Raw genomic sequence first — 13,571 nt, 5'->3', positions numbered from 1 at the left:
TGTTAAGTGGTACAGTGGTACCTTGGTTTAAAAACAGCCTAGTTTATGAACAACTTGGATTAAGAACACTGCAAACCCAGAAGTAGGTGTTTTGGTTTGTGAGCTTTGCCTTGGAAGTAGAACATGTTTCGCTTCCTGTTGAGTGTGTTCTATTTGCAAACTGAGTCCCCCGCTGCAAAGGGAAAGCACGCCTTGGTTTAAGAACGTTTTGGTTTAAGAATGGACTTCCGGAATGGATTAAGTTCGTAAACCAAGGTACCACTGTATATAAATCTGTGAAACAAATAAATAAGTCAATAGTGAACCCATGCCTGCCTTTGACCTTGTGTTTGTTTCTGGCTCCCTCATGTCCTCCATTGTTGCCTTGAATCTAGACCTTCTGTTTGGCTTCAGATCTGCACCTGCTTCTGGCCCTCTTATTCTTGTCTGCCCAGTCTAGAGCCTGATCTCCAGCCCCATCTGTGGACTATGCCCACTGCCCTCCAAAAAATTCAGGTAAATTCATATGAACCTTGTAGGAAGGCAGGATACAAACTATTGGGTGGGGGCTGGTTGTCCTACTGCCATATCATATATCCAGATTGGGGTTTCACTAATCTGCTCAATTTGCCTTGGGGACTTTTCTGGGTGTGAAGAATCAGACTTCCAGTAGATCCACTCACTGCTCATCCAAGGTGGTGTGAATTGCCAGGGAGACTCTTAAGGCAGGTGGTCCTCCAGTTGTTATTAGACTACAATTCCCATCTTCCCTGACCACTGGAGATGGAGTCAAACCACAATCTTGAGGTCCACATGTCTCCATTCTTGGCTTATGTAGAGGAAATGAAGGGAGGCAATCATAATCACAGTTGAGAGACCAGGAGCTCCCTTTCCTATACCTGCCTTAATTTCAGATCAAGGATGTGTCAACACCAATATGTCCAACTTAAACAAACAAACAAATATATATCCAGTACTGAAGGAGTGCACAATCTTGCACCCAAGAGTCAGCACTTGGGAAATGATCAACGCTTACCAGATTCTGAAATATTTTCATTTTCTGATCCACCAAATAAAAACTCATATTTGGCCTTGGCAACACTCTGAGAATGAGCCGATGCACCGTTAACCCAAACAAATGCTTCTCCCTGCAAACAAAAATAGAAGAAAAACATGTTCAGTTCACTGTGACACATTCCACTGGCAATCCTCATCTCAAAGCGGGAGTGGGATTTATTTATTTTTTAAAAACAGCAGACTGACCTTGAACACCCTGCAAAGCAAGATCCTTGCTTATCTCCCTCTTTCTCTCTTAAACACACAGAGGGGGTTGGGTGGGAACTATTTTTGCAATGGCAAACATACACACCCCTCTCATTTCCTTGCTCTTCGGCAAAACGCTTTCCAATTATTAGTTACACAACTTATACAGCAATCCTATGCGCACTTTCTAGGGCTGAACTCACCAAGGCTTACTTTTCAGTAAACATGCATAAGCTTGACCTAGAAATCTCTTAAATCACATTTTTCTATTCTTATGTATACATTGTCAAAGCATACCAGATTGTCTGGGAGATAGGCACCATTTCTCTCCACCCAACACACATCTGGACACATCACAATCTGGCACATGTTAAAAAGACGGTATACAGCCATACCTCGGGTTACAGATGCTTCAGGTTGTGCGATTTCGGGTTGCGCACCATGCCGAACCCGAAAGTACCGGAATAAATTTTCAGAGCAGTTTTCACAGTTATATAAAAAATTACTGATTTGGTTATACTAAGAAATACATAGACAGATAATTACAAATTTTATTGTGAGGTTTAATAAGCTCACTGTTTATATTTGGACAACTTTTCTGCTGTACTTTATTGGAAGGAGAAAAATAATCATTTCCTTAATAACAATTTAAACAATTTATTTAACTAAAACAATAACATTATAGCATATGCATGTTTGTTAACTGATGTGGTTAAACAATGTAAAAAACAACAATTTAAGACTGAGTTTTAGCGCACATGAAAAAATCTCATTTCCTGATTAATAGCCTTTGGACTATAATGTAACTTGAATAGAATACTATCTTTAGAAAGATTTTTCCTTTAGAAAGATTATTGATTTTTATCCACCCTGACGGCAATGACTCTCTGGGATTGCAGACCAGGGTCTCTTCCAACCTCACCGGAAGATGTCAGGAATGGAACCTGGGACCTTCTGCAGACAAAGCTCTACCAGATAGATGGACCAATGATCTGATTCAAGGCAGCTTCCTCTGTTCTTATGAAATGCCCCAGGACCATGCTATAGCTCCTTCCCATACAACCATTGCCCAATTTCTGGAGGGCCAACACTGGGCCACAGGGGAACCTCCTTGTCCCCCATCAACCCAACAGCATCTGAAATGCTGTTCTGCAGCATCTCTTAATCCCATCAGGTACCAAGTCTGGGTGCATATACAGCAGCCATGCCTCAACTCTTAAAGATGCCTGTTTTGACAGCATGAAACCGTAAAAGCGGGATAGCTCAGTGAATTTACAATAGGGAGGGGGAAATAAATAAGCGAGAGGCAAGGCCACAAACTTGATTCTGAACAAGCAGAAGTTTGTGGTGGCGCTGAAGATGCCCAGTGTGTTTTTCAGCTGATTTGCTGCTGCCTCTGAAGCAGGCAGTCTTCTGCAAAACTTATTCCACTGTCTTGTTACTTTAAGCTTTTAGGTGTATCTCCCAGAGCTTTCGGTGCTGGCTGCCCTTCTTTTCCTTCCACCAGCGCATTAGCGGTTGCATCTCATCAGTTCCAGCAATGAGCCGGATATTCTCAGAATATGGCTTCTCCCTTTAAAAAGTTAATGGAACTCTGAAGTCATTCAGAGCCTAAATAAGATCTGTTCTGGCAACCCTGCTTTGCGACTTCCTGTGCTGTCAAGCAATTTTATGAGGATCTTCTGGTCAGACGTAGGGAGCGATAATATGGAAGGCAGTGTGGTCTCGGCTAGGAAGCACAGAAAAGATTGTCAGGGAGTCCAGCTGCTATTTTTTTGCCTCCGCTGCTGATCTGGTGCAAACCTCAGAACAAACTACTGCTCCTCGTCTTATAATTTGGATCTTGAGGGTATGCAGGCTTTCACGAAACAAATTGGGCCGGATTGCAGCCTGTGGGTCTTTAGCTTCGCATGCCATTTATCTCACAAGGCCTGCACATAAAGACTACAGTCCTCTGACCAGTTAAATGCCCTTAAGTCACATTTTACTTGACGCTTTTCCTGCTCAGAGATCATGTGCACCGTCATGTATGAAATGCCGCTCAAAAGCATGGTCAGGAAGACACTGAGGTAGTGTCACTAAAGCAGCAAACACAGGCAGAATTAATCTGAAAGTAAGTACAAGAGGGAAAGGGACGCAGGTGGCGCTGTGGGTTAAACCACAGAACCTAGGACTTGCCGATCAGAAGGTCGGCGGTTCGAATCCCCGCAACAGGGTGAGCTCCTGTTGCTCGGTCCCTGCTCCTGCCAACCTAGCAGTTCTAAAGCACGTCAAAGTGCAAGTAGATAAATAGGTACCGCTCTGGCGGGAAGGTAAACGGCATTTCTGTGTGCTGCTCTGGCTCGCCAGAAGCGGCTTAGTCATGCTGGCCACATGACCCAGAAGCTGTACGCTGGCTCCCTCGGCCAATAAAGCGAGATGAGCACCGCAACCCCAGAGTCGGTCACGACTGGACCTAATGGTCAGGGATCCCTTTACCTTTACCTTTAAGTACAAGTGGAACTTACAAGGACTGGGTGATAGATTAATATATTATTCAAAACCTGTTCAAAGTCCATATTGTCATATCGGTTTCATAGTTTTCGACCTGGCAATATATTGCAACTCAAGATGTGCGTGTGTGCTATACAAAAATCACAATGTAGGGGAAACTGTGAAGCCAGCCAGTGCTTCTGCACAATTTTATCCTTATTTCAGACTTGAGATACAACAGTCTATCACGCCGTTTAGCTGGTGTTATATCACAAAGTTGAGAATCATATATTTGCCCAACCCTACTGTCTGCCTGTACATAGTTCCATCCTTATTTCAGACATCGCGTTATATCCGTATATTGCGATATTTAGCTGGTGATATATCGTGATGTCGAAAACAAGATGTCGCCCAGCCCCAGAACTTACTTCTGAGCAAACATGCATGGATTGCTCTGCATCATTATGAGTCTATAATGTAGACCCCTGGACTTCCTGGTTAACTCCTTGGCTTTCTATCTTGGTCTCATCTTCTGGCTCCAATACCACCACTTCTAATTCAGATACTGAGTGCAAACAGAATTACAGTGGTACCTCTACTTACAAGCACCTCTGGTTAAATATCCTTCAGGATACGCACGCAGCAAACCCAGAAGTATTTTTCCGGGTTTCACCGCGTGCACATGTGCAGAAGCGCTCTACCACGCGCATGCGCAGAACAGATGCCTCCGGTTGCAAAAACCTCGGAATCCGACCGGAGCTCCAGAACGGATCCCGTCCACAACCAGAGGTACCACTGTACAGCCAAAACATGGTAAGTCAAAAAACAAAGAGGTGGTATTAGCATAAACAAGATACAGGAAAGGAAGGAAGGAAGGAAGGACAGCTCAGTTGGCCACAGAATGTTGGTGTCAGTTGGAAAAGAAAAATGAGAAAGGAGGTGGAGAAAAGAATGAAGTAAATATCCTGAAGGAAAGTGCATCTGGAACCTAGAAACAGGTGAAAATACACTGAAATATTTTGCAGCGGGCCTTTTGCAAGGGCTGCAATGTATGTACACAAAGTATCAAATGTGGTGACAGTAATAATAATACAACAAAACAACAACACCACAAACTGGCTTATAAGTATAAAACCAAATTTACTAGAATAGCTAGAATAGAGATAGACTTGTAACTATTCAACAACAAACATACTAAAGTGCCATGTGCAAAACAAAGCCTGGAGATACTGTAAACATGTGGATAAATGTACAACTGTATCTTAACAAGTTACATGTGCAGTAAACGTTATACAGACTGGTTAAATGAACCGTTCAACAAGTAGCGTAAGTCCAATCACAGAACGGGAACCCCATGCCACCATAACGGCAAGGGTAGCACCCTGGAGAATATGAAAAAGTTTTTCAAAGCTGTTTTTCAAAGATTGAACCACGGGAAGGCAATCACGGGAAGGCAAATCAAAGCCACCACCTTGGTGAGAATAACGCTTCATCAGTCCAAAAAGTGATGCTGCACCTTTAACCATGTAATCATGTTCATTTATCCAGTCTGTATAACGTTTACTGCACATGTAACTTCTTAAGATACAGTTGTACATTTATTCACTCCATGTTTACAGCATCTCCAGGCTTTGTCTTGCACATGGCACCTTAGTATGTTTGTTGTTTGAATGGTTACAAGTCTATCTCTATTCTAGTAAATTTGGTTTTATACTTATAAGCCAGTTTGTGGTGTTGTTCTTTTGTTGTATTACTTTTGCAAGGGCTACCTAAAGAACATACGTGACACACATTGTGGTGCTGTATATATTCCAAGTATTATTTAAGGGTTTCTTCTGAATCAAGTACACCAAGTGCACTGCTGACCTCAGTGGGACCAAACATGTACACAAGACTGGAAGAGAGGAAAGGCAAATCCAGATCATGGTAGCCAAGGTGGGCACAAACTGAATCACTGCACATTTGACACAGCCAGCGTGTTGGCCGGAGCTCTCCATGTCTTGCACTGGGGTTCCACTACAAAAAGGCAGACACACATTGCTAAATACATCCTCAGGGACATGCAATAGGGAGCCACAAATCCCCATCCACTGGATATTTAAGAATCCCACCAAATGCTAGCAGGCGGCAATGGCTGTGTTCCATTTGATAAATGGGTACAGGAGTCTTGCTCAGCCAGTGGACAGAATGCAGCCAGTGGATTTTTTCCCTTGTTTCTACAAAAGAAAAAAACTGGAGAATCATTTATTAAAAACCTGAGGAAGGTCCGAAATCCCCCTAGGGTGAGCCAGACCCTTCACAGGACAGTTCTTCTGAGAACAGCCTCACATTGCTCATGGGGAAAGATGTCTCCCTTAAATCAAGAACGCATGACCCAAAGTCATGTCTAAGTCAGCTGTGTGGCTGCAGCGCTTGATACTTCTTCCAGTCATTGAAAAGCTGTCAGTAAGGAGTTACACGTTGTTTTTATCAACGGCCACCCTCAACAAAAGTTCTCTCTTTCACAGTAGTGCCTTTAATGTAGTCCAGACTTTTGGGGAGCTATTGCAGGAAATTCCCCAGGTTCATCATTGCAATGTGTTAAACTGAGCCTGATCTCTGGAACTAAAAATAGGTTTCAAGCAATCAGATGAAACAGAAAAGAGTGCACTCTCTCGCTCTCGCTCTCTCACACACACACAGAGCACTCTTTTGCATATAATTAGAATGAACTGGGACAGATGCAGGCTGTCAACCAACTAAGAATGGGGGAGTAAAGACCATATGGGACAAAGACCTGCGGCAATTATAAGATGTATGGCCCAAGTGTGCCCAGATGTCAAAACACAGAAATGCATCCTTTAAATTAGCTAAATACACTGAGCTGTATCCAAATGTTAGTCATACTCAGAACAGACCCGCTGAGATTGAATGGGCACTGCTAATAACTTAGGTCTATTAATTTCAACGGGTTAACTCTGAGTGGAACTTAAGTTGGCTACAGCCCAGTTAACCTAACAATTACCAGTGTTGTAGATATGTGCCTAAAGACCTAGATGCTATGCAAAATACAAAGGGACAGGCCCCGTCCCAATACATGCGCACTGAAAAATAAGTCCCATTGAGTTCAGTGGGATTTATTCCTGGTTAAGCAGGAAAAGGATTGCAGCCCTAGAGAACAAAGTTACAAAACTGGAGGAAGAGAAAGTCAAAGCGACGACCAAAGCAAATTAGATGCAAAAACATGCCAACTTGCAACTTTGTTTTGGCTGTCGAAGCATTTCCATTATAATTTTAGTGGCCTGTGCAGTTTTTATCCACAGGTGCTAAATATCAAAAGAGGCGGGGGAGAAATCACAGCCACATCGTTCTACTTTCGCTGCTCTGCTGAAACACAACGAAGCTCTGGCCTCTGGAGCATAAACATAGCAAAAAACAAAACAAAACCCAATCTTTGTTAAATACACTTCACATTAACATCATCGTCATTTACATTCCCAGTAATCTTTACAACAAGCCTGCGAGGTAGGGCAGTTCTAAACTCATGCTTCGGGGGTAGGGATGGTCAAACACAGAACAGCTTGCAGATCAAAGCTTAGATTTTAGCAGGAAACTTCAAAGCCGGGGACCTCTGTACTATTTCAAAACAGGTCGCTCGTCCTCAGGTGAGCTCAGGTGGTGGTGCTCATGGTTCCAAGCCCCACCCCCCTGCGCCCCTCTTTTTCCTCACAACAACCCTGGAAGGAAAGCCAGTCTAAACACGACCGCCTTCTCCACTATATCCAGATGTCTTAGAGGAGCAGGGATTTGAGCTATGCCTTTCCCCCCAGCCTAAGTAAACCGCGCTCCCCACCCGCGCCCCCTGGGAATGGAACTCGCCTGAAGACGCCGGCGCGGTTGCCAACAGAACCCCCGACAGCTTCCAAAGCACCCCAGAAATGCGTAAAAGCGCAAGGCGCATCGCCCTATATATTTCCTTTTCTCTCTCATTCATTCGCTCTCTTACACACACATCAGAAGCAGCGGGAACGGGAGAGGGGTTGGCAGGGGGGGGGCGGCTTTGCCTCGGCGGCTCCAAGCAGCGCATAAAGAGGAAACTGTTCCCAGGCAGCATTTATGTAAGAAAGCAAAACTCAGCCACGGGCGCCTGGCGTTACCAGGGCGCACGAAGAAAGGCGAAGGAATAAGGCGCGGAGCAGGGCGGGTGGCGGGACTCCCTTACCCCACCGTCGCCTCCTTCCATCTTCCATCTCCCGGCCCTCGTCCGATGAAGCTGCAACAATAGCCCGGGGTGGGTGGGTGGTCGCGTGGGGAGGGGGCTGCCTCGCCTCCCTCGCCGACGATCCCTTTGTTAGAGGCGGAGAAAGAGGGAAGCACGCCGAGGCAGGAGCGCCCGGCAGCCGAGGGTGATGCGCGGGGATTGCAACTGCTGCTCCTGCCGGCGGCCGGGAGGCGGGCATGTGCCGGGGGGGGGGGGGGGAGAGAGAGACGGGGACCCGCGCGCGCGCGCGCTCCTCTCACGCGGCGAGGGGGCGGCGGCGGCGAGGAGTCGGCATGACAACGAGGCGGGGGGGGGGCGCGGCCGCCCGCAAGAACTTCACGCTGGGCAAGCGGCAGAAGCTCCTGCACAGGGAGGGAAGGTGAGGCGGTTCTTCTGGGCATGTGCAAAGCCCTCCGCCTCGCTCCGGTGGTGCCTCCAAGCGGCTGCACATGTGCAGTGCGGGGCAGTGAAGCCGCCGGGGGAGGTTCCTTTGCCCGCACTTTGGCCGCCTGCTGAGAAAGCGCAGCTGTTCTGGCTGCCGCTGGGTCTGGCTTCGCTGAGAGGCGAAGCGAGGTCGAGGTTGGTTCGGGCGGTTCGGGTTGATGAACGGTTAAGGCTGCATTAAAATAAAAAAACCACACACAGACAGACAAGTTTTATCCTAATATCTCCAAGGCGGCAGGAGAACGTGCAGCCAGGAATTTATTTAATGTTTTGATTTTGATTTGTTTTTTAATATATTTTTTATTAAATTGTCAGTTTTACAATTTAAAGTACACTCATTTTTACATCCTTAAAATATCAATGGCTATACTGGATTGTTTCGTTTCTGCAAAATGTGCAGGGATTTATGATATGTAAAATGAACCATGAAAAGAAGGGAAGGCGTTGATATTTAATGTTTTGATTTTGTGTGTCCAGGATCATAATTATTCGACCCCCAAGACAGCCCTGTATAAGGGAAGTTTGTTTAATGTTTAATTATGTTTTTATATATGTTGGAGGCCGTACAAAGTGGCTGGGGGCAACCCAGTCAGATGGGTGGGGTGTGAATAGTAAAATATATTATTATTATTATTATTAATAATACATAGGGTGTCCCTATTTTCATCAGAGAAGTGTTGAAGGGTAGGCAGTCTGCAACAAAGGAGAATAACCAGGAATCTTTTATATCCCATTGGTATCCACTGGAATGTGATTCCAACCGATGCCCTGAATAAGCAGAGCCAGCCCTACTGTTGGGCAAAGTGAGATGTGGCGCTACAAGCAGAGATTACGGAAGATTGTTAAAGAAACAGCAAATGATTTAGGCTGCCATCCTATACTGTACTCCTATACCTGGGAGTAATCCCCAGTGAACAATGGGACTTTTGAGCAGACGTGTATAATAGGATTGTGCAGTTAGTTTATTATATTTTTCCTGCCGTTTGGACTTCCTGCCTTGGCCTGTCTCTGTTTGCAAAGATCTAAGCTTTCCCCTCCCTCTGTGACATTTAGTGCCTTCTGTATCAAAAAAGAAATAAACACAACAGATTTGCCACCGATGAGCCAACGAAGGCAGCAGCAGTGCAGTCGTACACCACAGGGAAGGAGAGTCATCAGCTTGTTGACACAAGTGTGACTCACTCTTACAGGCTCTACGTATAAGAAAGACAAAAATTAATCTATGTCACATTTGTGCACAGCTATATTCTACATGCTCTCTCACTTACCTTCTCTTCTCTGTGTGTGTACTGTATTTATGTATATCTGTGCTTACGTGTCTATACAGCCAGCCATACTGACCCACTGAGCCACAGGAGGGATCATTTCATTTCCCAGGGAAGGCCACCTTGTAATTTCATTTTTGCTTTCTGCACTCACACTTTCAAATAAAATTAATAACATGAAAGTGCACATCATAAATTGTTGTTTTGTTGTTGGTCCTATATTCAGTTTATTCCCTGCCCTCACCAACAAAAGCCATGGTAGTTGCAAGTTGCCTATAACCAGTGTCGTGAGCAAAACCAGTCCATTAAAAACTGAAAGTCATGTGGTTTTAAACACATATTGGTTTCTTTTCCTTCCCTTTCTGGATTCTAGCATTTCAAACAACACTCTTTCCACAGAGGGCAGAACAATTCTTCAAAGAACACGAGGGACTTTATCCATTTATCAAGCACATTATTTCAGGCTATGGGTGGTAATGATATTAACAGAATACTGACCAAGAGCCAGCATGGGGAAGAGGTCAGTGTGATGGACTTAAGAGACTTGGGTTCAAATCCCCACTCAGCCAAGAAGATCACTGGGTGACCTTGAGCTAGTCATTGCCTCACAACTTAACCTATCTCCAACCTAACCTACCTCATAGCGTTGTTGTGGAGGGGAGAAACTTGAGGTCCTTGGAAGAATAATAGGATATAAACAATGCTATTGTTTTGTTGCTATACATCACAAAGCGCACAATCTGTTACGTCACTTTAGTGCCAACCAAGCTATGACAAGATCAACATCTAACTGCAATGCGAGGTATTAAGAGGAATAAAAATGAATGGGTTTATTTATTAATATTTATGTAAACATTACATAAACACTGAGCCTGGGGAAAGTCGTTATCAATAGTGTAAATAAATAAATGCCACTAAATAACAATTACATCTCGATGATGTCATTAAAAATGCTGTCAACGTTGCTTCAGACAATTTATCTGTGTTCTCATTATCAATACATCTGTAGTTTAAAATATTCAGAAAAAGGAAAGTGTATATCTTTTTCAGGCTTAGTCAGTCTATAAAAACATAGAAGGGAAAGAAAGACAGTGTGGTGTAATGGTTAGAGTGCTGCTTTATGACCAGAGAGACCAACTCACCCGCGGGCAGACAGTAAGCTATCTGCAGTCTTGTATGGTGAACATTAATCCTGCTTTGCATTCACAGAGTCAACATGGAGGTTAGACCGTGTCCAATCTTTACCAAGCTTTTGTTCTGATTGCAGGGAAGTTGGACGACAGTGAGCATGCAACCTGAATTCTGGCTGAATTTCTTGTGCAATTTCTCAATCACTCATCCATACCACACTTTTCAGTGCATTTCCCCATAACTTTTCAAACTGCAGAATATCTGTTTTTTTTTTTTTTTATTTAAAAAGCAGGTCTGTTACACCAGGGCAATAGAGCATCTTCACATACTTCAGTTGCACAGTCCCAAATTTCAAGTGTGCCCTTGAATCTGCTGCAAAGTGCTGACAGTCAGGACTCAGCCCTATACAAACATGTCACATGATCTACCAGTGGACCTGGAAAAACCTTTCCATTCCCAATTTACTGAAGTAGCCAGTTGGTTGGTTTGATTTTTAGGGCCTTGTTTCTTCTGCAAAAGTCAGGAAGTATTCCAGTTTCAGATCTCTCTAGGTGGAGCCCAAAGAGATACACCAGTTCAGAGAAGCCAGGTGAGAGCATTGTGCCTCCAGGGCAAAGTTTTGAAGCACAGGGTGGGGCCGGCCTGCTCCTCCGTTTACATGTCTTGCTGCTAGCCTCCAGCCGCAAGTTAGCCAGCTGCACACAGAGAGTGGTGTGACGAGCTGATCTGGAAATCTTACTGTACGGAAAGACATATGGTTTGAATTTGGCTGGAGACGGCATGTTGCAGAGTATCACAGCACGTGATGGCCTGATCAGCGAGTTTTGCAGATGAATGAACAGTGCTGGAAAGAAAAGTATTGGGCTGCAGTACAGGGCAGGGGGCAGGCAGAGGGGAGCAGAATATCTGGCTTGCCATATATCACAGAAGCTAGATAATCATCAACTTCAACATTACAGTGGTACCTTGGTTCTCAAACTTAATCCGTTTCGCAAGTCTGTTCCAAAACCAAAGAGTTCCAAAACCAAGGCATGCTTTCCCATAGAACGTAATGTAAAACGGATTAATCCAGACTTTTAAAAACAACCCCTCAAGCAGCAATTTAACATGAATTTTACTATTTTACGAGACCATTGATCCATAAAATGAAAGCAATGAGCAATTTAGAAAGGTAAAGGGACCTCTGACCATTAGGTCCAGTTGCGGACGACTCTGGGGCAGCAGCGCTCATCTTGCTTTATTGGCCGAGGGAGCCGGTGTACCGCTTCCGGGTCATGTGGCCAGCATGACTAAGCCGCTTCTGGTGAACCAGAGCAGCGCACAGAAACGCTGTTTACCTTCCCGCCGGAGTGGTACCTATTTATCTACTTGCACTTTGACGTGCTTTTGAACTGATAGGTTGGCAGGAGCAGGGACCGAGCAACGGGAGCTCACCCTGTCGCGGAGAATCGAACCGCCGACCTTCTGATAGGAAAGCCCTAGGCTCTGTGGTTTAACCCACAGCGCCACCCACGTCCCTAATAAGCAATGTACTGTACTATAAAATAAATAAAACAGTATTGTAGATGATAAAAATTAAAATTAAAAAAAAAATCTTACCTGCACTGATGATAGTCATTGTTTGGATGGGGGGCTTTTATCCATTTCCATAGTCACACAATCAATTAATCAGTAGCTGAACTGGGTTCCACACAGTCACAAAAACAAATTAACTGGAAAAGCCTCAAAACAAAAAAACGCAAAATAAATAGCAAAAACAAAAGCACCAAATAAGCTCCAAATATCACCACCTCAGAACACTGCAATTGGAAACAGAAGGCTTGAATTACAATTGTGTTGTTGTTGTTGTTTAGTCGTTTAGTCGTGTCCGACTCTTCGTGACCCCATGGACCAGAGCATGCCAGGCACTCCTGTCTTCCACTGCCTCCCGCAGTTTGGTCAAACTCATGCTGGTAGCTTCGAGAACACTGTCCAACCATCTCGTCCTCTGTCGTCCCCTTCTCCTTGTGCCCTCCATCTTTCCCAACATCAGGGTCTTCTCCAGGGAGTCTTCTCTTCTCAAGAGGTGGCCAAAGTATTGGAAGGACGCAAATTAGCAGTGGAACAGGAAACACAGGGGGACTCAAAATGGAGCATGTTCAGCTTCTAAAAAAAAAAGTTCAAAAACCAGAACACCTTCCGGTTTTGCAGCGTTCGGGTTCCATGTTGTTCGTGAACTAAGCTGTTCGAAAACCGAGGTACCACTGTATGTTATTTATTAAATTTACATCCTGCCCAGCTCTCAAAGGAGCCCAGGGTAGCCAACACCCAAAAGTTAAAACCATACCATTAAAATAAACTAAAAGCAAAATTTAAACATCTAAAGGCAATGGAGTAGTAGTGCTTAGAGTGTTGCACCTGAGAGACCAGGGGCTATCGAGCATTGCAGGGGCTTGGACTAGATAACCCCTTAGGTCCCTTCCAGCTCTACAATTTTATGATTTTATGAGCATGTTGATGCCTCCCTCTCATTTCCCAGTGGACCCATCTATATTACAATCCTGCCAGCAGCACTCACCTGCTGAGTTTGCTACTAGAAGGCACAAAGGCAGGATGCCGCAGATTGGAGGCAGGGCTGAGACTGGGAGAGCTGCACTCATGGTAAGTTCATAGAAGAAGAAGAAGAGGAGGAGGAGGGGGGGAGGAGGAGTATTTTGGATTTGATATCCCCCTTTATCACTACCCTAAGGAGTCTCAAAGTGGCTAACATTCTCCTTTCCCTTCCTCCCCCACAACAA

General features: G+C 44.6%; 1 protein-coding gene across 2 annotated transcripts in view; it reads right to left on the bottom strand.

Annotated features, from left to right (window-relative positions):
• Positions 1-8,168, bottom strand: part of PSD3 (pleckstrin and Sec7 domain containing 3) — a 160,088-nt gene extending 151,920 nt beyond the window's left edge. Inside the window, exons 1-2 of one of the 2 annotated variants that reach the window (XM_083592970.1) lie at positions 7,916-8,037; positions 1,016-1,127 (exon numbers count right to left, since the gene is read on the bottom strand). In XM_083592970.1, coding sequence (XP_083449096.1) covers positions 1,016-1,127; positions 7,916-7,936 — 133 coding nt within the window. In that variant the 5' untranslated portion in view covers positions 7,937-8,037. Of the gene's footprint in view, positions 1-1,015; positions 1,128-7,915 lie in introns of both variants that reach the window. The other variant, XM_083592969.1, reaches the window with a different exon arrangement.
• Positions 8,169-13,571: the final 5,403 nt, after the last annotated feature.

This window comes from Podarcis filfolensis (assembly GCF_964270895.1).
Source record: "Podarcis filfolensis genome assembly, chromosome: 17".
Lineage (NCBI taxonomy): Eukaryota > Metazoa > Chordata > Lepidosauria > Squamata > Lacertidae > Podarcis > Podarcis filfolensis.
This window is presented reverse-complemented; position numbering and strand designations above follow the sequence as displayed.